The sequence below is a fragment of the Rosa rugosa genome, chromosome 3 (genome assembly GCF_958449725.1).
Source record: "Rosa rugosa chromosome 3, drRosRugo1.1, whole genome shotgun sequence".
Lineage (NCBI taxonomy): Eukaryota > Viridiplantae > Streptophyta > Magnoliopsida > Rosales > Rosaceae > Rosa > Rosa rugosa.
The window spans coordinates 48,317,871-48,344,770 of NC_084822.1; the positions used below are offsets into that span (position 1 = coordinate 48,317,871).

Below are 26,900 nucleotides of genomic sequence, written 5' to 3' on the forward strand. Positions count from 1 at the left end.
CTGCAGCTTGTCATCTTGACAAACCAAACTGTCGGATGGAAGGCCACGGTGAAAGGCCTCTTGAAAGGTTCTGAAAATTCATTTTTCGGGCTTTCGTAGACGTTGCAGTCACGCAGGAGGCACATACCATCTTCAGTCCAGAAGGGACAGTCACACCACAGCTTGGCCTATCAAATGAACCAAGTACGTACATAAGCTCCCACAATGTAAACACAGAGACTGACAATCAGAAACATAGCATTATAGGCTTATAGCAAGGCAGTAAGCAAAGTCCAATCAACAAACAAGTCCAGAACACAATCACCACCATACACATCCTCTAAACTAGTCGACAACATAAGACCCCTAGTTGACCAAAAAGGAATCTTTGCAATCTTTGATGCTAAATTGCCAGAACTACGAAACTGGGTCATCCCCATTTTTCTCCTACTTACTACTAAACACAGATTTAGCATCCAATATGCAAACAAATATTCAATTCCCATCCAAAACAGATGCAAAATCATCAAAAGTTCAAACAGATAAGTCAGATACAGAGCAAGGCAGTAAGCTAACTTCAAATTCCAAAACTGGAAAACATTCAAACAGCCAACTATCCAACCTGTCAATAGCTCAATAATACAATTTGATCATAGTAAAAATCGTACATTCATTATTCGAACCAAGAGAAACTGAGAAAGGCAGCGAACAACTTACGAAGCTTGAAGATTTTTGAATCGAACCAAGAGTCCAAGAGCAAGACCAGTTGACCAAAAGCTCGAGACTTCAATTGAAAACCCAGAAATCCATGATAGAGTGAAAACCCAGATAGATCGATTGAAAAAAATAAACCCAAAAATTCAACCTACCAAATTCCAATATCTTCAACCCAGAAATTCATGAGGGAGTGAGTCAGTCAAGGAGAGCGCCCAGCAGACCCGCCCAGAACGCCTAGGCTCCGCCTAGCCCGACTAGGCGGCCGATTTTCAGCCCACTGCCTAGCTCCATCAACTACGCCAAAATCCGAACGGAACTCAGCCGCCTAGCCCGATTTTTAGAACCTTACTTTGCACTGAGACTCCTTGCGAGGCCGCGATTTCTTCTCCCGCTACAAGGGATGCATGGTTTTGAGCAAACCCAAGATGTCCTTGACATTCATTCTGATTTTCCCCAAAAATCTAGGGTTTTCTTTTTTCGTTGTGAAATTGGATGCACAGAGAATAGTCGTGATAAAGGATTGGGGGGGGGGGGAGATTGGAGGCTTCTCATTTAGCAAACCAGAGTGAAAGGGGAATTCGCAGTGAAACCCAGCCAACGAAATTGAAGCATGTTAGTTGACTAGAGTTCAACAATAATGGAAAAGGAACAATAGGAGATCGAGAAAATTAATTGAAATACACAAACAAGAATAAGCCCTGGATCTGGATCCAGATCAACCCAATGGCAACCAAGTTCTTCGAAGCTCAATTTGGTGAGTTGGAACAAGAACGGAGAAAAGGATATAGAGGGTTGTGGGAGAGGAGGAGGGTTGAAGAAAATGAGGCTTTTTCGATTCGAAATTAGATTTTATTAAAAGAATCCCGTAGCATCGTAGCCTTCTTAAGTTCTTACGCGACGGCATGTATGTTGCAGTGGCAAACTTTTCATACCTTGCGACAGCTGATCTTTGCCGAAGCCAAGTTCTAATCTTTAGCTACCCCCATGCGACGGCATATCTACTCGGTCGTAAGACGTGCGACGGTGTAGCTTTGCCGAAGCGAAATGCCAGTCTTTGGCGACGGCAAAAGTGTGCCGACGCAAACTTCCGAAGCCAATCTAATTCTTTTTTGTAGTGTAAAGATATTACATCAATTCAAAACTTTTTATTGGGGGGCAATAAAAGTTTATTAGGGGCAATGAAACTAATAAAATTTGGGCATTAGGTAGGATGACTAATCTCCCTAAAATTAGACAAATAAAACTTTGATTTATTGGGAGGCAATAAAAGTTTATTTGGAGGAAGGGGGACTAATCTCCCTAAAATTAGACAAATAGAACTTTGATTTAGGAAGAAGATGAGGAGATTACATCAATTCAAAACATTTTATTGGGGGGTAATAAAGTTTATAGGGTTTTATTGGGGGGGGGGGGGGGGGGCAATAAAAGTTCATTAGGGGAAAGAGGGACTCATCTCCCAAAAATTAGAAATATAAAACTTTTATAGAGGAAAAAAATGAGAAGATTACATCAATTCAAAACCTTTTATTGGGAGGTAATAAAAGTTTATTGAGGGCAATAAATTAAAGTTTGACTTTTTTTTGTTCATTTTTTGAAGAAATTTTGTTCACGGAAGTTGTAGAGGATGTTAAATCGAGTCCATGGATATGTGACACGCCAAAATCGGAGTTGTAACAAAGAAGTTATAAAAGATTTAAGTTAGTGGCAGTTTTGTAGTTTTGGAAACTAAAAAAATCAGCTCCAAACCCAATTTTTTTTTCCAACGCCAGAACTTTGTGGCGTCGTCGTGACGTCGTCATCTCGTCCGGCCATGAAATTTGTCTCATTCTCTTCGTCTTCGAACCCTCTTTCCAACCATATATGTCTTGCACCATGTTATTGACAATACACAATGAATCGAAGAAAATAAGTTTTGGCCAAATTCCGGCATATTTTTCAATTCAACCCGAAGACAAAGATCCGGCCATAGGAATTTAGTGGCAGTGAGAGAGAGAGAGAGAGAGAGAGAGAGAGAGAGAGAGAGAGAGAGAGAGAGAGAGAGAGAGAGAGAGAGAGAGAGAGAGAGAGAGAGAGAGAGAGAGAGAGAGAGAGAGAGAGTTTAGTGGCAATGCGTAGTTCTTGATTTTTCAGAGCCTACATTTTGCTCTTAAATTGGGTAAGTGAGAATAAAAATCTCTTGATGAAGTAAGTGGGTGTACACTGGCCTCATTTTGTGCATTGAGTCAAGGCCCCTATATTTAGTTAATTTACATTGCCTTGTAAGCAAGGCATCCTAATTCCTTAAGGTCCCGTTTGGAAGGCAGGAAATCATAATATGGAGTGAGAATTAATTTCATTTTTCATGTAGAGGTGTCGTTTGGTTGTAATTAGATATGTGAAAGGAAATAAAAAATGTGATTTGACTGAAAATTGACTCCCTCATAAAGCTTGAATTGAATTACCTAGTAAGGGGTGGTATTCTAATTCCATTCTCACCATCAAAGGCAAAATTACATAAATTATCCCTCTAAAAAATTTATATTTTCTCGCAAACATTCCTTATAAATTAATGTCATATTTGTACTTTAATTAGTAAAATAGTGTTATTGAAAATTATAATTTTATATTTCATTCTTATGACTTACCAAACATTACAATAGGAATGGAAAATAAATTTCATAATTTAATTTTTAGTAATGTTTCAAACACCTACATGAAAATACCAAAATCTATTCCATTCCATATCGGTTTGGAAAGGAAAATTAATCATTTTCCCATGTTAACATTCCTGCCAACCAAACAGGCCTAATTGTAGTTAAAACTTCAAAGTCAGAAGTCATAGAAAATTTGGCAACATATTCAAATCAGTTCTATCGGGACATGTGAAAAAGGAGATTTGGAGTGTGTCAAACTGATCGGACGTCAATCAGTATCACGATCAAATAATTAATAATTCATTTTGAAAGAAAAAAAAAAATTTATTTTTTGATGTCCTATTGACATTTGAATTTTCTAAATACTTATTTTGAAGCTCATATTTTGGAGCTAAAATAGGTCTAGATTTCATCACCTAGCCACTGCCACACCTATAGTCCAAAGTCCAAACCAATTTATATCCCTTAACTTTATCCCTCCGCTCACGGTTTCTTTACTTTTCTTTGATGGGACATCTGGCTGTCCTTGTAATTAGTCTTCATCACATGATACAAATTGAAGCATAGTAATTAACCATGAAGCATGACACATTTACAGTGTTTTATCCAATATGTCCGTGGAACTAATAATACGGATTTGGCTTCTCTGCTATAACTATAATTTGCTAGAAAAAAAAGTGCATAATCTGGCCCTTAAAACTTCTTGATGTTTCTTGATGTGGCATCAGCTGGCCCTTAAAACTATATCTGACGGCTATGATGAAATCCAAGCAAATTATAGCAAAGTAAATTATAGCAGAGAAGCCAAGTCCTAATAATACTCACCATTTTCTCTTCGCATTGATTACTACACTTAATTATAGGATGTGAAATTTGCACACCCAAATTTACAAACTACACACCCTTTTATTTTTTAATAATTTTTCATCTCATATTTTTTTACATTTTCTAAAATATCCTAAATCAGATTTTCCTTTTTTTTTTTTTTCATTTTTTTCTTTTTGGGTCCCCTCTCTCTCTCTCTCTCTCTCTCTCTCTCTCTCTCTCTCTCTCTCTCTCTCTCTCTCTCTCTCTCTCTCTCTCTCCTTCATCCCATCCCTCTTTAAGGCAAGGGAAGCGAGATCTCACCTTGTTTCTCTTTCTCTTTAGCTATCAAATTATTGCTACGTTCATTGCTAGCTATTTTAAGCACAATTAAAACCTCCTTGTTACAACTTAATTGGTTTCAGTTTGATTTGATCTTTCCCGAAAGTTTAAAGGAACTGGAAGAACACTAAACTCCTTGTTTCAGTCTGTGATTTGGTCCCAACTCTTTGTCTCTGTCTTTCTTTCTATCATGGCTCTATAAATTCAATCCTCTGCCCTGAATTTCAATTCCTCCAAAACGTGGTATGTGTTGTGTGCATGTCCAAAACAAGTTTCAATTATCTGAGCAGTTTGCGCGACTTTGTCATTCTCGCGCAAGAAACAGAGCCTGTATTGGACAGGTCTGATCAGATCTTAACTGTCGTCGACGTCCTCCTAGCCGCCGATAAGCGTGTAAACAACCACCACGACTGGTACACCATTCTCCAGGTGGATCGCCGATCCGACGACCACGATCTGATCAAGAGATCGTACCGACGGCTGGCGTTGCTTCTCCAACCAGACAAGAACAAATACGCCTTCGCCGAGCACGCATTCAAGCTCGTCGCCGATGCATGGGCCGTTCTCTTCGACCCGACCAAGAAGCCAGTCTTTGACACCGAGTTGGGCCTCTACAGCCCAGTCGATCTCACCGCCGCTGCTGATCCAAGAGATGTCAGAAAAGCAGGAAGTGCGTGAGGGAAGTGCACTTTGTCGTGGTTCTGGAGAGGAGAGAGAGTGAGAGAGGACCCAAAAAGAAAAAAAATGAAAGAAAAGGAAAATCTGATTTAGGGTATTTTAGGAAGTGTAAAAAAAATGTGAGATAAAATATTATTAAAAAAATGAAAGGGTGCGTGGTTTGTAAATTTGGGTGTGCAAATTTCACCCCTCCTTGATTATTTGATTGGTTATCCATGACTTTCGAGTGACATGATATTCTTACACATGTTAGGCCTATGGCACTATACATAAAGCCACAACAAATATTTCTTTTAGGATGACTTTTAGGAAGACTTACTCATCTAAGGGACAATTTTTAAGGGACTGTGAGGGACGTCAGATTTACTTGGCTGAAAATAAATGCACAGTTTTAAATTGTTATAATTTCTGTTTTTATATTTAATACATGTGGTTGGGATACATTTGTCTCTCACAGTCCCTTAAAACTGTCATTTAGATGAGCAAGCCTGTTCTTTTAGGTACATTAACTATTTTTTCATTGTCAATTTTTTAAATAGTCATTGATGTATTAATTTTGTACTGGATATAAATAATACATAAAAGATTTTTAATGGTTAATCACATAACTTATTTGCCGGATTTCTTTACTAAGCTAAGCTACAGGAGTAAACATGTTAATTATATCATTATATGAACCCATTATTTCTAATGTAAAAAGTTTCAATTCTATACGTCCGGTTTCGTATCTGTCATCGAAATGCATGCCATTTCTATAATAGCAAGAAAATCGAGGGGGGCACAGAAACGAAATAGTAGAAAATAGAAGCACCACAGCGAAAATAACAGCGCGCTTAGTGAACCGGATCCCCAAAACGGGTGGACCCCACATCCGCCGGTACGTAGCCACTTTCATTCGTATTCTCCACCACGTGCTTAAATTCCTGCCTCCCTTCCTTTTTTATCCCCACGTGCTCTAAATTCCCCCCACCATAGGTCTCCTTCTCCCATTTTTGGTTCTTCTCTCTCAACTCTCTCTCTCTCTCTCTCTCTCTCTCTCTCTCAATCTCTGAAAATGAATTCCAATAAAATAATACTATTTTCAGCACTAATCCTCACCTCTCTGATAGTCCCGGCGGAGCCGACGTCGTCTGCTCCTGGCGATCACAGCCGTCCGATTGCGGAGCTCGAAGTCGACTGTTGCCTCAACTGCAAGCCAAGCAGCCCCGAATTAGCCGCCACCAAAAAAAATTATAGCCGCCTCCACCGTGCCCTAGCGACTCCAACGACGACGTCTCCGCTGCCGTCGTGCGAGGTCTGGACGACGTCGTGCTCGGAATCGGTCCTGAGCTTCGCGAAGCAGCCGGAGAACGTGGAGTGGTTGAAGACGATTAGGCGGAGGATCCATGAGCATCCGGAGCTGGCTTTCGAGGAGGTCGAGACGAGTCGGTTGGTTCGGGCCGAGCTCGACCGCTTGGACATCGATTACCGGTTTCCGCTCGCAACCACCGGGATTCGAGCCTGGATCGGAACCGGAGGTCCGCCGTTTGTGGCTGTCAGAGCTGACATGGATGCTCTACCAATTCAGGTACTTCCTTAATTAAACTTCAAATTGAATAAAGAAAGATTCAACTGTTCTTTCCTTAGAAAACGGAAAGAAAAAAAGTTTTTACCTAGGTTTTTTTTTTTCTTTTTTTTTTCTCTGTATACTTGATTTCCTTCATAAAATCTTTTGGGGAAAGTTTGCTCAGATTGCTTAGGTATGAAATGAACTTGCATTTGGAATTTTTCATCCTTACATTTGACAAGAAATGACAAATTTTAATTTTAAAATTAAGTTAGTTATGATTAGTTTTCTCAGTTTTTTTTTATTCTTGACACACGGATATCAAAATTCAAAAAAATCTAACCAAATGTCGTTTTGTAATTACATAAACACCTGTAATGATTGTTTATACTGACACATATGTACTTGACTCCAGTCGTTATGATAAATCTTAAGATACTTTAGTTGTCAGAAGTATCTTATGATTTGTCAGAAGTATATGGATAAAAGAGAATATTATGTTTTTCGTATTTTTAATGTGTCTTATTGAAGCTTCTGAAATTTATTTATTTATTTATAATAGAACAATGAGAGGAGAAGAATATTGAAAATGTTGTAGGAAGCTGTAGAATGGGAGCACAAGAGCAAAGTAGCCGGCAAAATGCATGCTTGTGGGCACGATGCACATGTGACCATGCTCTTAGGTGCTGCCAAGATCTTGAAGAGCCGTGAACACCTTTTGAAGGTCCGGTAATTTCTCACATTCTTCTTCATCACAGTTTAACTCTAAAAGTAAATCTGGGTGGTGGGCTTCAAATTAAAAGCTTCTGATCGACTTTTATTTAAAACTTTTTATGGTTAAACACTTTTGGACAAATGTGGCAGGGGTTTTGTCTTTTGCTTTGAACTTCAGTTAACTAACTTAACTTATTGCAAAGCTAGGGCAGTAGTTGTTGAGTTGCTTTTAAAAACTGTGATCTTCAACTATACGGTGCCCAAACATGGCTTTATCTATTTCACACGCATTCTTCTTTCTGTCATTTCCTTCTAGCTAATACTTCACCTGTGCTTTTTTCTAAAGTTGGTCTGCTGGTCTTCTCCGAAGAAAAAAAAAGTTGGTCTCCTGGTAAACTCTTCTGTAAATATGAAAACCACATTATTTTTTATTTCAGATCTAGTATAATCTTAACCTAATTCTTAAACCGTTTGAACTAACATTGAGTTTGGAAATGACCCCATTTCGCATACTGCATTGTCTTTTACTTCTTTATTTGCTGAATATATCTATGTACTATTAATTGTCCTTATAAAGTCGAAATGACAAGGTGCTCTCATTTCATTGTATGGACAACATTGGAGTTGTTTTTGCTTTGATATCTTTTGGCCATACCGATTGAATCTGACCAGGGGAAGACAATAGATAGAATTTAGAGGGTAATTGAGATTAATGGTTGTTATTTTGGTTAAATAAGTTTGATGGTTGTTAATTTCTGCGTATTTAAAACCATAAAGGGTCCCTTCAAAAAATATAAAATAAAATAAAATAAACCATCAATTGTCGGTCGTCTTTGTACTAATGTAGTTTGTACTCATACGAGATAGAATAGTACTTAACATTTTGCATTTGTCACAGGGTGTGATTGAAGCACGTGGGTTTAATTAGGGCTGTGCCGGTCATGCATATTGTAAATGTCGATTCAGAATATAATAATGTGTCTGTTCTTGCTGGTCCTGGGTCTCTGTTTTATAGTCCAATGCTTAAATCGATGGCTAGCTGGCTAATGTAGCTGATATTGGTCAAAATGTAGGTTTCAATTTACATACAAATTAAGAATGAGTACTGTTACATATAAATGTAGGTTGGAGTATTCGAACCTGTAGACTTCATATATGGTCCATCTCTAAGCTAAGGTTTGGTAAAGAATTGATTAACTATTATTGAAAAGCTTGTGCTACCTTGGATGGATGATTAAAACCCTTCAGCCTCAAGTCTCTTTCCAAATCTTTTATAGTGTATTAGAACGAATTTATTACATCAATTATTATGATAAACGATTACATTGAAGTTTCCGAACGTATAACTTGTCTAACCCCACTCATTTCTGATTTGATTTGACCGGATTTACTTCTACAGGGGACTGTAGTATTGATATTTCAACCGGCAGAGGAAGCCGGTAATGGTGCAAAGAGAATGATTGGAGATGGGGCTTTGGAGAATGTGGAGGCCATATTCGCAGCTCATGTGTCCCACGAGCACCCCACAGGCATTATTGGGTCGAGGTCTGGTCCTTTGCTAGCTGGCTGTGGCTTCTTCAGAGCTGTTATCACTGGAAGGACCGGCCATGGAGAAAGCCCTCACCACTCTGTTGACGCCGTTTTGGCAGCTGCCGCGACCGTGATCAGCTTACAGGGCATTGTATCGCGCGAAGCAAACCCTCTCGACTCTCAGGTAGTACTGCATTTAGTTTCGTTTAATTTCTGGTGTGTGTGAAACGTGAATATGTGATTGCTGATCAGCTTTCTGCTTGATATTTTATCCAACAGGTGGTGTCCGTGACAGCTTTTAATGGAGGTGACAAGCTTGACATGATACCTAATAGTGTGGTAATTGGTGGGACTCTCAGGGCTTTCTCTAACACAAGCTTCTACCATCTTCTTCAAAGAATTGAAGAGGTTTGTAGCTCTTTAGAATTACTGATAATCTAACATGCTACACAACTATCTGAAGGATTAAGCTGATACAATCAATGCCTCAAACAGGTAATTGTGGAACAAGCAAGTGTTTACAGATGCTCGGCAACGGTGGATTTCTTCAAAGACAAGAACACCATATATCCCCCGACGGTGAACGATGAGAAGATGCACGAGCACGTGAGGAAAGTAGCCATGGATTTGTTGGGTCCAACAAACTTTAGGTTGGTGCCACCAATGATGGGTGCTGAGGACTTCTCCTTCTACTCAGAGGTGATCCCTGCCGGCTTCTTCTACATTGGCATAAGGAACGAGACCTTGGGTTCCTTTCACACAGGTCATTCACCTTATTTTTTCATCGACGAAGATGTTTTACCGATAGGGGCAGCAACTCATGCCACTATCGCAGAAAGATACCTCAACGAGCGTGGGTAATCGAGAAAAATCAGGTGCCGGTGGTGCAAAATGTTTTTTCAATGGGCACAAGCATAATGTTTAGATTGCTTAAAACGTGCTCTTTAAATTTTGGTGTTAGGATTAGGGGGACTAGTACAGGGAAAGACGGTCCCTTTCATTTTATTGATGTAAAGGATGCAGTTGGAGCATTTTCAGCTGGTCCATGCTGCAAGTTTTAGTACTCTGATGTTGCAAGTCTGCAGTTAGAGCATTTTCAGCTGGTCCATGCTGCAAGTTGTAGTACTCTGATGTTGCAAGTATGAATAGTCTTGTTATTACAGGTATGCAATAAACTTTTGTACATACTTTTCTTTTGTTTCATCCGGAAGGCAAGAGTTGAACTCTGATCAAAACAAAAAGGATATAGTGATTGATATAAATATTTAGACGGTAAACACCTTTCATTATATTACATTCCTTCACCCAACTTTTGTAACAAAAGCGACAACCATTACACCTCATTTCCAATTCAACTCGGTTCTAAAGTTCAACTACCAAATAGAGAACAAGTTCAAGAAAATTTCGATGGCTTTCCCCAGTAAACAATCTCCCAGTTTCCAAATCTCACCTCTTCTCACCACATAAACTTCTGGCAGCTTGCATGGCAAAGTATGTGAGGATTATGTCAGCGCCAGCCCTTCGTAGACACATCAGCGATTCAAGCATAACCTTTTCTTCATCAATCATTTTGAGAGCACCACCAGCCTTGATCATTGAATACTCACCAGAAACCTGCAACGACGATGTTACAAAGACCATGTTTAAGAATTAGAAGCTCAATGTGTGGGATGAAGAATTTCTGTCTAGGAATGAAATGACAAGATAAGGAAACAATTTATGAGAAGATCTACCTGATATGCGGCGATTGGCAAAGAAGAGCTATCCCGGAGTAATCTTATGATATCCAGATATGGCAGACCAGGTTTCACCTGTTAACCATTTGCAAAGTTTCAGAATTAGAGTTTTTGTCATTCAATGCATAATATACTAAAAACTATAAAGCAAGCAACACCAACCAGGAGGATATCAGCTCCTTCAGACTCATCTTCACCTGCCTCGACTAGAGCCTCTCTATAATTTGCCGGGTTCATCTGATAACTTGTGTTTTACAAGCCAGATTTATATGCCAAGTCAGCATCAGATGCATTTTATTAATCAAAAGTGGAATAACATTTAACTAAACAGAACTACATACGTTTTCTTGTCACCAAAACGTGGATTTGAGTCCAGCGCTTCCCGAAATGGACCATAGAATGAACTTGCATACCTGTTTGCAACATGATAGATTAAAAATTGTCAAAACAGTGAACGAAAATTGACATGACCAACTAGTCAACTACTATCTGACTGAATATATCTACGGTATGTACACTCAACAGCAGAAAAACCCTTCTACGCGTGTGCAACTTATAGAATTTATATGAGAAACTTTTGGCCACATGGTTGTATGTGCTTAAAGATGATGAAATTTTCATTAAATATTAACTGGATGATAACCACTGTAATAAAAATCGACTTACTTAGCTGTATAGGACATGATAGAAACATGATGAAAACCTTCAGCATCAAGTGCATTTCGAATAGCTCCTACACGACCATCCATCATATCACTCGGACTAACCACGTCTGCTCCAGCTCGGGCCTATTAAACGTAAACAAGCCAAAGAAAACTAAATTAAACCATAGCAGTCTATAATAAATTTGGCAGATGAATTTAGATGAGAGCTAATCCCCCACAATTACCTGAGAAACAGCTTGTTTACACAATTGATGTACAGTCTCATCATTCATTATAACTCCTGCAATTATTACAATTAGTAGTACACAAATATGTGTGCCAAAGAATAACAACCTCTTTCAAAGTGAGCATTGCTCATGGCTTATTTGCTTACCGTCTTCTCTAACAATACCATCATGCCCATCCGAGGAATATGGATCTAGAGCAACATCAGTGTAGATAACCTGATGAACACAGCAACCAAAGATAATTATTGGTTCCACTGACGAAACACTGGAAATGCAAAAGACAATTAACTTAGAAGGCTAAAGTAGTACATAGACTCACAAGATCAGGGAATTTGTCCTTGAGCAACCGAATTGATCGAGGTACTAAACCATCATCGTTGTAGGCTTCATCACCTGTTGCATTCTGAAACACAACAATCCTCTACATTTAAATCTTTTATCATTCAAGGAATAGTAGAGAAAAATGCACCAGTAAAAACCTTCAAAGCATCCGGGATTTTGGGGAAGAGCACAATACTATTAACACCAACATCTCGAGCCTTTGCAACCTGCTCCAATCAACACTTACTCAGAAACAACAATTCACAGTCCATGGCTATGATCTCAGCTTTAAAATGTATACAATACTGCATAAACAGAATGAGAGCGAGCTAGTTTACCTCTTCCACAAGCCCATGTCTCCACCCAAGCCTATAACAACCTGGCATTGCCCCAATAGGCGTGTCTTCCTGACCTGCGAGAATTGCAAAGCATCCAAATTCAGAGAGGTTTTTAACTTAAAACTTTTAAGCATATGAACTTTGTGAAAAGCAATACAATAGAAAGCACAAACCTTCATGAATGAAAAGTGGGTACACAAAATTCGCAGGGGACAAGCTTGTTTCCTGAAACGCCGCCCTGAGCGCCGGTGACCTCCGGTTACGCCGAGGCCGGCGACTTAGAGGCTGACACACAAAAAACGACGAAAACCCATCAAAAACGACGATCCAATGTTGCCAATTTGGAAATGAAATAAAGGGTCTCAGGCTATACTCACAAGCAAAGGCACCACCGGAGTGCCAGCTGGCGCGGCGGGCTTGGGCGGCGCCGGAGGTGCTTGCGGCACGTTTCCGGCGACGACGGCGGCCTCACACTCGGCGTCGCTCAGTCGGGTCTTCCCAACTGGGCCATCGCCGTCACCGGCTCTAACAGTCAGGCGGCGGAGCGGTCTTGGGTCGAACTGGGTCCGACCCGAATTGAGTTTGAGAGGTCTGGAGGGCCTGAAACCAACGTAATCCAGACCCTTGATTGGTCCCACATTGACGAACGTCGAAGCCATGAGAGCGAGAGTCTGTGATTGAGTTGGGTTGCTCAGAAATTCAAAATCTTGAAGATGAAGCACAAGACTTGGTGATAATTCGGAGATGAAAATCTTACCTTGGAAGCAAAACAAAGGTGGAAGGTGGGTAAAATGATCCCGTCAGCCTATCTTCAATGGCTTTAGCTAGCCCCACTCTGGTTTACTTTGAAAGGTCGTTGTTCTTCGACCCCGCCTTGTTTTATTTTATGTATATATAAAAATTGATTTTGTGTTTTTGGGCTTTCAGTTTTTGAAGGAGGTCTATGAGAGCAAACATGTTGCTAGGGGTGGGGCGGTGCGGTTTGAGGCCTAAACCGTAATTAAACCGTTTTTTTTCGGTTGACCTATATATCAAACCCCAACGGCATTACAAAATGGCTGAACCGATTATTTCGGTTACACCATTTTTCAGTGCGGTGTGGGTCAGTTTCGATTTGGAGCGATTTATTAATTTCAACTACAAAGAGAGGGCCAAAATCAGGCTTATTTTTACCTAACGATTTCAATAAGGCATAAATAAATTTTGAATGCATTTAGAGTCCACACAAATCTGCAAATGTCACCCAAATATCAAGCAACTTGCAGAAAGATCATAGTAACTCATTACACACACACACACACACACACACACACACACACACACATATATATATATATATATATATATATACATATCCTATCGAGAGCGGAGCTCCGCTTTGAAATTAACGTGTGAAGTTCGAGTTTTTAGTCACTTTTTGGTCGCATATCCACATCTCGACCGTTAGTTTTTAGGTACTAGTGTATAGATCCTCTCTGCAAATTTTCAGCCAAAATGATGATCGTTAAGGCTTTAATAACTGCCTTAAAGCTAGTACGGTTCAGGTTGACAGATTCAGTCCGTCCATTGGTTTAAGCGAGTTAGATACCTTAACGATCATCAATTTGGCTGAAAATTTGCAGAGATGATCTATATACTAGTACCTAAAAACTGAACGGTCAAGATGTGGATATGCGACCGAAAAGTGACCAAAAACTCAAACTTCACACTCTAATTTCAAAGCGGAGCTCCGCTTTGGATAATATATATATATATATATATATCAATGATCAAGCAAACATAGCAACTTATTACAAATTGAAAACCTAATCAAAAATGGATTTCTTAAATATTGAAAACCAACATTTTCATCAATAGAGAAATAATAAATAAATAAAATGTAATTAAAATAAATTTGGTGTGGGTCGGTTTAAATCGGGCGGTTTATGACCCAAAACCGCAACCGAACCGCTTTTATACGGTTCGGTGCGGTGTGATCATAAAACGACACCGTTTTAGTTCGGTGCGGTTCGGGTCGGTAACCGCATTTTCAGTACAAAATACTCACCCCTACCTGTTGGAAGCCGGATATAGGGTTGCAGCTCCTTGATTTATCCCTTTGTTTATTTTGTATGCCTCTTGGGCAAGTGATGCCAACTATTCTGGCAAGAGAGGGGTTATCCTATGTAATCAAAGCAAAAGAAAAACAAAAATTTAGTCTATGGAATGATTTAGTGCTTACAAGTTGGTGTAAGATCTCTCTAAATTTATGTAAAATTCATGTATAAGAAGTAAACAATTCAGTCTTAATTAAAAAGTCGTATTGTAAAATTCATTGCAATAATAATAGTGTAGTGAAGGTCAAATGTTTGTATAAATCTCCTCCTATCATGCGAGGCTAATATCGTCATTCTACCCGGGGCCACGCCACCGGGTAAAGGAGGCCTACGGGCCCTCATTCAACCCCATTGGGTTAAGGAGGCTCAAGCCCTCACGTGACTCCACCGGGCCACGCTGTACAAGCCCTCATGCTACCCCATCGGGTACGAGAGGCATCAAGCCCTCACTCTACCCCATCGGGTACTAGAGGCATCAAGCCCTCATGCTACCCTATCGGGTACGAGAGGCATCAAGCCCTCGCTCTACCCTATCGGGTACGAGAGGCATCAAGCCCTCGCTCTACCCCATCGGGTACGAGAGGCATCAAGCCCTCGCTCTACCCCATCGGGTACGAGAGGCATCAAGCCCTCACTCTACCCCATCGGGTACGAGAGGCATCAAGCCCTCACTCTACCCCATCGGGTACGAGAGGCATCAAGCCCTCACTCTACCCCATCGGGTACGAGAGGCATCAAGCCCTCAATCTACCCTTCCGGGTATCAGAGGCTTACGTCCTCAATCTACCCTTCCGGGTACCAGCGTCTCAAGTCCTCATTTACCCTTCCGGGTATCAGAGACCCAAATCCTCAATCTACCCTTCCGGGTATCAGAGGCTCAAGTCCTCATTTACCCTTCCGGGTATCAGAGACCCAAATCCTCATTCTACCCCATCGGGTACCATAGGCTCAAGCCCTCAGAAAACCCCACTTGGTACCGGAGGCGAGGTAAGCCAAGGTCCAGTCCCTTGCTTTTGAGTCATCTCACCTTCCGAGCATTCTGTACACTTGGGGGGACTTATTCATACCACTTATCACAAGTGGAGGTAGTACCCGACCGGGACTATCATTGAGCTTCACGCTCATACTTTTCGTGCTACGGTCTATTAATGGAAATATTGAAATTTTTCCCCTATTGTTGGTCGCAATAATTAAATTTCTTTTACATCCCATTAATAAGACCATAGGACAAAACTCTCACAACCTATCATCCGCTCAACATGAGCGAGCTCAACTCTTACATTCCCGTTACACATGAGCCAAACAATCGGGTTATGGCTTATACGTTCGGGTTAAGTAAGTTAGAGATCTTTCCTCTAACCTATACTTGGGGGACTATCATGGTCACGCCATAGTCTCGCTAGTATTGTCAATATATACTACGATGCCGGAACTCTTTGCTCAACCTCACCGGTATCGTCGAACATAACTCAAGTCCTAAACTTCGACTGTACTAACTACGTGACTTGGGGGACTCGGCGAGTAATAACACTCCCGATCCTAACACATATGTATCACGTGCATACAACATATACATATCATTATGTGTCATCGCGTTCATCACATATCTATGCATCATATGCACTTTGTATGCTGTCACAGTCACATACATTTTTCGACTTATACGTCGTATGTCAAACATTACATAATACGTGTATACACACATTGTGTAATATGCATCTCACATAAACATTCATGCACCTCGATGCATTTGACTCAAATGTCACTTAGATTGCCCTAGCGCAATCAATATGTATTTTGTACACTCTTATCTTATTTGCAGATACTAGCGTGATGAGGGCCCCATGGCACCAACATACCCGTAGAGTCCCTTCTTACTTACGGAGTTGGGGGACTAGTATGGGTATAACGTTCAACGAGGTCATCACTCATACTTGGCGGCATCACATTTAAACTCCCCAACCAAGAAGCGCCTCTTACTCGGGGACTTGGGGGACTTGTTGATATCACTTATATTACATACCGCCAAGCATAATCAACGACCTCATAGGTGGGCCCCGCGGCATGGCTAGTCCCGCCTACAACATGCATCCGGTAGTCCGACACCCGAGCTACCTCGCTATGGTGGAGGTCGGCCGGTACCTTGCTAGGAGGCCACCCTCCCATGCTCTCCAAGAGGCTTCAAGAGAAGCAATATATGTATTATTGTCCCACATCGAGGATATGTAAATAGAGTGGGACTTCCCTTAGCTATAAAGGGAAGTCCTCCCCTTCTTAGAAGGGATGGATCCATGATCCCCTCACTTGTATCACTATCAAAGGCTACTTGGCCTCACTACATAGTAAAATATCTAAGTGGACGTAGCCTTGCCTCAAGGGCAAGGTGAACCACTATACATGCTTGTGTCCCTCTCTCTCTCCCTCTCATGATCCACACTTAGTCTCGTTCCGTATTCTTCAGTAGAAACACTTGACATATTGCTTGTGGAATCCAGTGTGTCATGAATGAATATGTGGAATGGTCTGTTAACAATTCTCCAGGCAAAGTTTACAGGAACAATATGAATATGAATATGATATATACTGAGGAATGGTCTGTTAACAATTCTCCAGGCAAAGTTTACAGGGACATTGTTGGGAGTGCCTACTATGTGGCGCCAGAAGTGTTGCGGCGGAATTATGGGAAAGAGATAGATGTTTGGAGTGCTGGAGTCATCTTGTATATTCTTCTAAGTGGAGTACCTCCATTTTGGGCGGGTGCGTATCTAAATTAGTAAATTGCATACTTTAGTTTTGTTTTAGTTGGTGTTGCACCAGAAAGCCAGCTGAAAATCAAATAGTAACATTTGAGAATCTTATAGGCACTACAAACAATCTATTTGTACATAGCTCAAATTTTGTTTGGATCCGGCGATGGATTGCTGCAGTAAGATTAAGGGAGTAGGATGAAATTAATTCTGAATTCGTGTATGTGTTTGAACTGGATGCTTGTTGTCATAATTGCCGGATAGTAGGCACTCACGGAAGAAACATTTCATAAACAGGTGTTTATTAAGGGAGCTTGAGTAAACTACCTTATTTACTTTTTTGAGCTGTTCAGCTTTAAAATACTTATTGCTATTCTGGTGGATAGTGAGTGGTCTGGCTATGCCTTTGGATTTAGCAAGAGAATTGTTCATGCTTGTAATAAATATCTTTTGCCCTGATGTCTTTTATTTGATTGTTTTATTTTCAATTCAGTGCTTTTGATCTTTGTCTACGAACTCTGTTTCAGAGACCGAGAAAGGGATATTTTACTCAATTATAGAAGGAAAACTTGACTTGCATAGTGCGCCATGGCCTTCTATATCTGATGCGGCAAAGGATCTCATCAGGAAAATGTTAACAATGGACCCTAAGAAAAGGATTACAGCTGCTGACGTTCTTGGTAAGTGCGTGAATGCTTGTGAAAGTGTGAAACTGTAACAGCAAAGTTTAGGGAAAGTTGTCCGTTAATATCATTTGGATTGTGCAATTTACCCAGAGCATCAATGGATGAAGAAAGATGGTGAAGCATCTGACAAACCGATTGATAGTGCTTTGCTGATTAGGATGAAACAGTTCGGAGCAATGAACAAGTTGAAGAAACTTGCTCTAAAGGTATGATTTTTTTCACCTCCATTTTCAATTTTTGAGAGGATATCTTAAATGATGGTAGTAGGGAACAAACGCACTCCATAATTGGTTTTTGATTAGGTCTGTCTGTATGTGTTCTTAATGTTAAATTTTTCATCGCCAATGTCTAAATACTATTGAAATATGAATTTCCTAAAGGTCATAGCAGAAACGCTTTCTGAAGAAGAGATTCATGGCCTGAGACAAATGTTCAACAACATTGACACAGATGGTAGTGGTAATATCACAGTTGAAGAACTAAGAACTGGATTGTCAGGCTGGGATCTAAGCTTACAGAAGCAGAAATAAAGCAGCTGATGGGTGCTGTGAGTACTATAAAACTCATGAAGACTAGTTTAGCCATTTACTTTTCTGAACACTATCAAGTTATGATTAGTTATTTTTCTGAATAGGCTGACATAGACAATTATGGGACTATTGATTACACTGAATTCATTACTGCAACCATGAATCGACACAAACTGGAGAAGGAAGAAAACTTGTACAAGGCTTTCCTTTACTTTGACAAGGATCAGAGCGGGTTCGTTTACTGTTCTCTAAAACTTAAATATTCTTGTTGAATCCTTATTGACTGGTGTAAGCTGAGCAGGTTTATCACAAGAGATGAGCTAAGACAAGCAATGACTGAATATGGGATGGGGGATGAGGCTACGATAGATGAAGTCCTTGAAGATGTGGATACTGATAAGGTAATCAACTTGTTTTCATCTTCCTCTGTTTTACAACACTCTTGGTACGACTAGATGACTGCATTCTGACTGATAATCATGATTGTATATTTGTAGGATGGGAGAATCAGTTATGAGGAGTTCGTAGCCATGATGACACGGGGGGTTGCAGATTACGACGATGAACCAGATAGGGTGATTGTTCTACCTGAATAATCCATGAACTCGATCAATAACTCCGAAATCCAAGCTCTGTTTCCTACTTGATCGATGTCTATAGCAGCAGATTGCCTCTTGGTGTTTGTAACTTATATGTAAATAAGATTTCAATTTTTTTTGTTTTTTGTTATAAAAATAATGACGAGAAGCAACTAATAATGAAAGTATGGAACAAATGTTTGTATGCAATGCCGTATCTTTTGTAAAGACTATACTTTGTCCGGACCAATTCAAACAAGGGTCATCCAAATTTTCTCTCATCAATTTCCACATACGCAATTGGTTGCTCGTGCGTATCTCGATCAAGGTTGAAGTTTCAAGCACCAGTCTCGATCAAGGTTGAAGTTTCAAGCACCAGTGAAGAACCGCCCCGAGTGTAGCAGTGGATTTCGCCTTCTCTTTTCTTCGGATAAAAGCTTAATGATTCTAGTTAACCAGACACTGATCATCAGTTCATCACCACCATTAAAGTTTTTCTGTCGAGTAGTTGGAGATATTGATCATCCCCATTTAAGTTGGAACCCTAATTGTGAAGGAACACTCAGTCTCCCCTCAATCCGCTAGGCTGTTAATTTCACTAGTAATCCCCACAAGAACAAACTCCATCTTTAAAATGATGAAAGGGATTGGTGTATCTCTGACTGAAATCTCTCTCCCTTCCAAGCTGGATATGAATTTGATAACAGAATGACAATCACCACAGATCCTGAGGTTCTTAATTACCCTAAGGGAAGACCCTGGAGGAGTGTTCAGAAGCCCCAACACTACTGCCAATTTCTCACTGTGTCCACACAAAATCTGCTCCTTCTCTTGTTCTTCCACATCTTGCAATACAAAGTGGGTATTGGGGAGGTAGCCTGATCTATTCATCTCTGAGCTCAATCTGTTCAACTTTTCCGTAATTTGGTTCATTTGAGGATGTGCTTTGTCTCCTACAAGAAGCATGTGAACTTTGTTCTTGAATTCGATCCAACTGCAGCCAGGGTTCTCTTCATCGTATCTCTCACTCTATCTACTTCAGCCAAATGCCCTTCGAAGCATAAATATTGGACAACAGAATGTAGTTCCCAGGATTTTCCGGTTCTAAATTGAAGAGCTTCTTTGCAGCAGACTCCCCTAAAGTCACATTGTTGTGAACTCTACAAGAACTTAGCAAAGCTCCCCAAACACAAGCATCAGGTTCAAATGGCATTTTCTTGATCATGGAATAAGCCTCATCAAGTTTTCCAGCACGACCAAGTAGTGTGACCATGCAAGCGTAATGTTCTATCCGGGCTTCTATACTGTGTTCTTTTGACATGCTGTTAAAATAATACCATCCATCTTCTGTTAGACCGTTCTGGCTGCATGCAGACAATAAACAGGTGAAGCTGATGATATCGGGCTTCTGTCCACTCCTCTGCATCATACGAAAGATCTCCATAGTCTCCTTAGCTTTTCCATGCATTGCATATCCGCTCATAACTGCATTCCAGCAAACCAAATTCCTAGTGGGCATTTTATCAAAACAAAGTCGAGATAATTGGATTTTGCCGCAGTTTGCATACATATTAATCAATGCACTGCCCACATACACATCACTAAGCATCCCCCTCCTGAGAGCGAAACAATGGGCTGCCTTCCCATGCATCAAGGCTGCAATATTGCCACAAGCCGGAAGCAAGCAAGAAATAGTCATAGAGTTTGGCTCCACACCCTCGATCTGCATCTCTCTAAAAAGCTCCAAAGCCTCCATATCCTTCCCATTTTGGGAACAACTAGCAATTATGGAGGTCCAAGACACAATATTGAGTTCCACTCCTTTGCCCGTAAATTGCCTGAACACCTCCAGTGCATTGCCAACAAGACCATTTCGGGCAAGCCCTGTAACTAAAGCATTGCAAGCACCAACATCTATTTCCTCCATTTCACCAACGTACAACTTGAGACATCTCCGACGTGCAGGCTCACTTCCCATACATATCGACAAGTGCACTAACAACACACTTGTCCGACTTGAGTCCCCGCTTGATCACATAGCCATGAATCTGAATCCCAACGTCTAAACCCCCCAAGTCCCCTACAGCAGGAAGAACACTAGAATACTAGAGCCATTGGGTTCAAATCCTTCCGAATGCATTTTCTGAAGCACGGCAACTGTACTAGCATACAACTTGCTCTGACTAAACCCAGCAATCTGTTAGGGAAATTAATCCCTCCGCCACGCAAGTACTAGAAGTAGAGACAGAAAGAAAAAATAACCAAGCCAAGAAGACAACAAGATTTAACAAGGTTCGGCCAATATCCTTGCCTACGTCCTCGGAGAGTTTCACCTTCACTAATGAGAGAATTACACAAGTACAAGATTACGCCGCTCAAGTTTATGCCCAACCCAAGCCCTTGTATCCAATAGGATACCCCTTGTACACCCTCTCTCAACCTAGAAGATCACTCTACCCCAAGAGCTATTCACACTCTTGAACACAACTCACTTTGCTTCTATACACGAAGACCCTTAGAGTTGCTCTTTTCCTCTCCTTGCTTGCCTCCACACAAGCTTCATCTATTTATACCATTGATGGAAGTCTCTAGACTCACTTCATCAATGCTCATACATGAATCAACCACTCATCTCCCACATTAACTCCCTAGGAAGACTAAAAAGGTCAAAACATGAATTTAACTATGCATTTCTTCCCAATGCATCAACTTGACCATGCAGTTATACCCAATGCATGCACTTGACCATGCACCAATTTTTCATGCATAAGTTGTCATCTTGAATGCACAAACAATTAATACCATGCATTCATGCCATGCAAAATATCTCCACCAAGGAGGGATAGGCACCAAACCCAACAATCTCCCCCTCCTGACTTTGGTGGAGAGCTTCGCACCACCACTTCAATCCCTGAAGTCATCTCGATCCGAGACACAACTTGTTATACCCACAAGCATTTCATTGGCCTTCTAGTTGCGCAGTTACACATAATCAGAGTCAATTGTATTTGTCCTAACTCCCCCTAATTCAATCGGCCAATACCATGTGTAACTGCCCCGAGACAACTATCACTTGTTGACTCTGAAGAGGGACCTCGACTTGACCCATTTCCTAGCAGGATTTACCTTCTCACCATCATCTGAAACATGGAAACTTGTAATTGGAGTCTCTGCTATGCTCGCAAACGAGACCTGCTTCAGGTACCTGCATCCTTGTGCACACCGTTTCCCTTCAACCTTCGAGGTCTGAGTTTTTCCTATCAGACGGAACATACTTCCACACTTTTCTCCCTTCATTAGGACCATGCAGCCACGTGATATTTTCTTAACTCCCCCTGCTGAAGAAATCCTGCAGCCCTTGTAGTCTAACTGGCTCAAGGATATTAAATTTCTCCGGAACCTTGGGACGTACACAACATCACCTAAAGTGCGAACCGCTCCATCAAACATCTTGATCTTCACCGTTCCAACACCTATGACACGACGCCTTGTGCCATCACCCCAAGTCACAAATCCTTTGACTTCTTGGAACGTATCAAAATATTCTCTCCTGGAGCAAAGATGATGAGAAGAACCAGTATCCAATCTCCAATCACGTTGAGAACAAGTGTAATTACCTTTGGAGACGGTGAGAAATTCTCCAAAATCATTTGAAGCCTGTGCTACACCAACCAAGGAGCAATCTGAACCCTTATCATCCTTCTCTTTCAACAACAGACAATTCGGCCTTATGTGTCCTCACTCCTTGCACTTGTAGCATTGCTTGTCCTTTCCCCTACCCCTGGATTTAGACCTGCTATGTCCACTAGATCCCCTGGCAGTTGACCTTCCCCTTTGATTCTGATCATGAGCAACAAAGACGGAACCTTGGGAATCATCGGCTTTCCTCCGCTTCTCGTGAGTTAAGAGAGTCGATTCCACCTCCTCCATCTTTAATGTATCCTTACCATACAAGATTGTAGTGATGATATTCTCATACGAATCGGGAAGCGAGGTAAGAAGTAGAAGGGCTTGATCTTCTTCCTCAATCTTTACATCAACTCGTGCTAGTTGATCTACCAATCCTCTGAACACATTCATGTGCTCCATGAGACTCGCACCTTCTCCCATCTTGAGCTTGTAGAGATCCCGTTTTAGATTCAACTTCGTCTGCAAGCCTTTCCCAAGATGAAGCTTCTCCATTTTCTCCCAAATCTCAGGTGCTGAATCTACATCATTAACATTATTGATAATATTGTCAGCAATATAAAGCCTAATAGTGCTAACACACCTAGACTCCAACTCGTCCCAATCTTCATCTGACATCTTCTTCGGCTTCGCATCCTTTCCCTTCAAAGGTTTTGCAAGACCTTGTTGAACTAGGATGTCCTTCACCCTTCTTTGCCATAGAGTGAAATTTCCCTTTCCATCAAACTGCTCCACCTTGAAATGTGAGACTCTAAAACTTGCCATGACAAACAGCCCACGACCGATAAGCCGAAGCTCTGATACCACTTGTTAGGGAAATTAATCCCTCCGCCACGCAAGTACTAGAAGTAGAGACAGAAAGAAAAAATAACCAAGCCAAGAAGACAACAAGATTTAACGAGGTTCGGCCAATATCCTTGCCTACGTCCTCGGAGAGTTTCACCTTCACTAATGAGAGAATTACACAAGTACAAGATTATGCCGCTCAAGTTTATGCCCAACCCAAGCCCTTGTATCCAATAGGATACCCCTTGTACACCCTCTCTCAACCTAGAAGATCACTCTACCCCAAGAGCTATTCACACTCTTGAACACAACTCACTTTGCTTCTATACACGAAGACCCTTAGAGTTGCTCTTTTCCTCTCCTTGCTTGCCTCCACACAAGCTTCATCTATTTATACCATTGATGGAAGTCTCTAGACTCACTTCATCAATGCTCATACATGAATCAACCACTCATCTCCCACATTAACTCCCTAGGAAGACTAAAAAGGTCAAAACATGAATTTAACTATGCATTTCTTCCCAATGCATCAACTTGACCATGCAGTTATACCCAATGCATGCACTTGACCATGCACCAATTTTTCATGCATAAGTTGTCACCTTGAATGCACAAACAATTAATACCATGCATTCATGCCATGCAAAATATCTCCACCAAGGAGGGATAGGCACCAAACCCAACACAATCATCCCATTCCACAACACCACATTTGGCTCAAAACCCAAACCCCTCATCTCATCTAAAAGCTTCAGGGCCTCATCAACACACCCGCGGCAAGAATACCCAGAAATCAAAGCACTGCAAATAATCACATCTCTCTCAGGCACTCTATCCCATTCGGTCACATTTGATATACATGTGCACCAAAGAGGATTGCAAAAACGAATCCAAACCAAACCCGGAAGCAAAGGAAATCGCATGGACCTGTTTCGCGGACTGCGAAGATTGCAATCCGGCACAGGCCTTGACGACACTGGGGAAGAGGAAGCTACCGGGACGAGACCCCGAGATAACATTTGGGAGAACAAGCTAGGCAAGTGCATTGCCGAAGCTATTGAGCTTTGAGAAGGCATGAATGAGGGTGGAGAAAGAGAACAAGTTGGGGTGTGGGATCGAATCGAGGACGAGTTTGGCTTCTGCAAAGCAGAGGGTGTTGGCGTAGAGAGAAACGAGTTTGGTGGTGAGATTGGTGTAATTGGATAGACCTGTTTTGAGAATCTGGGCATGGGCTTGTTGGGCCTGTGATAAGGAAGATGAGGGGTTTAAGAAGCGGAGGAGTTTGGGAAGGGAAGCAAATGGTCAGAGAGATTGAGAACTTGCCGGGTCATGATTTGTCTGTAGCGTTTTCCCTCCAAAAATGTGAACAAGAGGCCGAAACGGATTTCTTAGAGAAGCTGCATGTCGTTTCTAATAGAAATTAAACGGTTCAAAAAAATAAAATAAAATTTAAACCATGAAACGTTGTTACTACTTTTCGACTTCGTGTGGACTCATATCATAATGTTTAACAGTAAGATTTAACCTCAATCGGAATATGCATGAGCAACCAATCTCCCCCGTTCAACGGATTCACCACCTTATTGTTTCCCCTCAAATACCACTTGGGGATGATATGATACTGATGAGAGAAATTCCAGATGGTTGGGCGCGTTCAAGTGAATTTGAACCTAGATTGATATCCTTAGAGCAAGTCAACTCGTTGAGGTTGGCATGTCAATATTATTCACTGCTTTTTACCTTTAATTTTCACCATTTAGGTTGTCATGTCAGATACTGTTCACAAAAAGTCACCAAATGTCAGTTGGCAAGTCAAGAAATTGACCCAGAGTGACCTTTTGTGAACAGTATCTGACCTGCCAACCTCAACAGGTGGACTTGCTCTTACACGTTTGTCCAAATCTTTACCTAATATAGAATCATCTACAATTTACTTTCATATTTTTCGATTCTTAAATTCTAGACTAATCTCTTGAAATCTAGGATGGATATACCTTTCTACATTTTGATTCTTAATTAATTAGGAAAATCTCATTGAATCATGGATGTCATTCAACCAAAGGGAGAAAAATAAATTAATATGAAAGTGATCGTGCATGCTGGTTCAAGACAATTAACGATTCAAATATTCCTTAATAATGGGAATACAAATAAATTTATATTAATAACCTAGAAATCAGAGAGACTCTATATAGCTTATGAATCTATGATCATATCAACAAATAAAGTGCCAAATTATACGCAACAGATCAACACCGACGTAAATATTACTCATCAAAACACTAGCTAGGTGACTCAAAATTAATATTAGCATGGATTTTCTGTAGATGATAATGAACTGTGAAACTGGTGAGGACAGAGTTTGCCACGACAAACCAGACAGATTGATTGCTTGGCAAGCCAGGCGTCGGCGCACTGCAGATGGAAGCCATGGTTGCAACCGGGAACCACCCGATCGAGCCGGTTGTTCTGCTTCAATCTCATCCAGGAAGATGGCGCACTGTGTGTCCATTGTCAGGTCTTTCCCGCTCATTTTCGGTAGCTTCTCTAGCTCGGCAGACGACAAGCCGTTGTTGGTATCCGACTGGGCTGACGATCGGCTATCTGTGTCAGCGCACCGTGAGAGGAAGATGAAGAGGAAGTACATGCCAAACATGCCTACCACTACTCCACTAGTGGCATAAATCCTACAATCATTAAAAGAATCATTTCTGAGATGGGGCGGAGTGAGGTGGTGCGCGTTTTGGTGTTCTCTGAGTAGTAACCAAGCTAGTTCGTGTACTACTGATTGGTTTTGGGAACAATTTTAAATGCTCACGTTCTTGTATTAATAGCTGTAATTTCCTTATCAAAAAAATTAGTATAGATTAATCGAAGTATTAAGTGGAGGAGTAAAACTGGAGTTGTTGTGCTGCTTTCTTGATTTTTCTTATTGATTTTAACATTTTTGTCCCTCACTTTCAATACTTCAATAAGGTTACAAACTTTGTGGCCAGGCATAGTTCGCTTGACGTTATCGGAGCTCTGTGCAAGATATATACAAGTTGTGAGGAGATACTCTTGTACGGAATAGGTTGTTGACTTATACGTTCTATTCAGCATGGAGAAGACTATGTTGACTAATGAAGTGGCCTCCAGCTGTCAAGCATGTACTCGTCACCTGCTGATGTGAAAATATCTAGATCTTTCCTATTTTCTAGTCTGTAATAAGTGTTAGGGATTGTCCTAACTATAAATAGTAGAGGGTTGTAGTAATTGCTTTAATTCAAAGAGACTCAGAAAATTTTCTTTAGTCTTCTCTCTCATTTTCGTCTGCTTCAAGCTTAGTTTTGCTTTCAAGCTAGGTTTGGCTATGGATTCCATGTTATCATGGTATCAGAGCTATGGCTCTTGATCATATGCTTAACCTTATCGTTGCTACTTGTGTGTGTAGCTTTCGCTTCCGCATCTTCAAGCGTACTGATCCGTTGCAACTCAAAACCCTAGATCTGCGAGTTCTGCCATTTCTCTACTTCTCACGCTTCTAAAGGTTTTGTTTCTGCCTCTAACTTGTTGATTCT

General features: G+C 40.9%; 2 protein-coding genes, 1 long non-coding RNA gene and 2 pseudogenes across 3 annotated transcripts; 2 read left to right on the forward strand and 3 right to left on the reverse strand.

Annotated features, from left to right (window-relative positions):
* Nucleotides 1-51: 51 nt before the first annotated feature.
* LOC133735774 (uncharacterized) lies at nt 52-926 on the reverse strand. Its single transcript, XR_009859259.1, has 3 exons — nt 849-926; nt 697-763; nt 52-167 (listed from the first exon to the last, which is right to left on the reverse strand). It is a non-coding gene; the product is annotated as an uncharacterized LOC133735774 (long non-coding RNA).
* A 5,191-nt stretch (nt 927-6,117) lies between these two features.
* LOC133735772 (IAA-amino acid hydrolase ILR1-like 6) lies at nt 6,118-10,130 on the forward strand. The gene is made up of 5 exons (XM_062163209.1): nt 6,118-6,720; nt 7,298-7,423; nt 8,813-9,127; nt 9,223-9,351; nt 9,439-10,130. The coding sequence occupies exons 1-5, from the start codon at nt 6,208-6,210 to the stop codon at nt 9,802-9,804; spliced, it is 1,449 nt and encodes a 482-aa protein (XP_062019193.1). The 5' UTR covers nt 6,118-6,207; the 3' UTR covers nt 9,805-10,130.
* Nucleotides 10,131-10,169: 39 nt separating this feature from the next.
* Nucleotides 10,170-13,147, reverse strand: LOC133735773 (delta-aminolevulinic acid dehydratase, chloroplastic-like). Its single transcript, XM_062163210.1, has 13 exons — nt 12,988-13,147; nt 12,608-12,901; nt 12,404-12,515; nt 12,231-12,304; nt 12,051-12,119; nt 11,891-11,974; nt 11,718-11,787; nt 11,569-11,624; nt 11,346-11,467; nt 11,021-11,092; nt 10,842-10,923; nt 10,677-10,754; nt 10,170-10,557 (listed from the first exon to the last, which is right to left on the reverse strand). The coding sequence occupies exons 2-13, from the start codon at nt 12,887-12,889 to the stop codon at nt 10,390-10,392; spliced, it is 1,269 nt and encodes a 422-aa protein (XP_062019194.1). The 5' UTR covers nt 12,890-12,901; nt 12,988-13,147; the 3' UTR covers nt 10,170-10,389.
* Nucleotides 13,148-16,827: 3,680 nt separating this feature from the next.
* On the forward strand, nt 16,828-19,339 carry LOC133737864 (calcium-dependent protein kinase 29-like; annotated as a pseudogene).
* A 126-nt stretch (nt 19,340-19,465) lies between these two features.
* LOC133741550 (pentatricopeptide repeat-containing protein At1g20230-like) lies at nt 19,466-24,671 on the reverse strand (annotated as a pseudogene).
* Nucleotides 24,672-26,900: the final 2,229 nt, after the last annotated feature.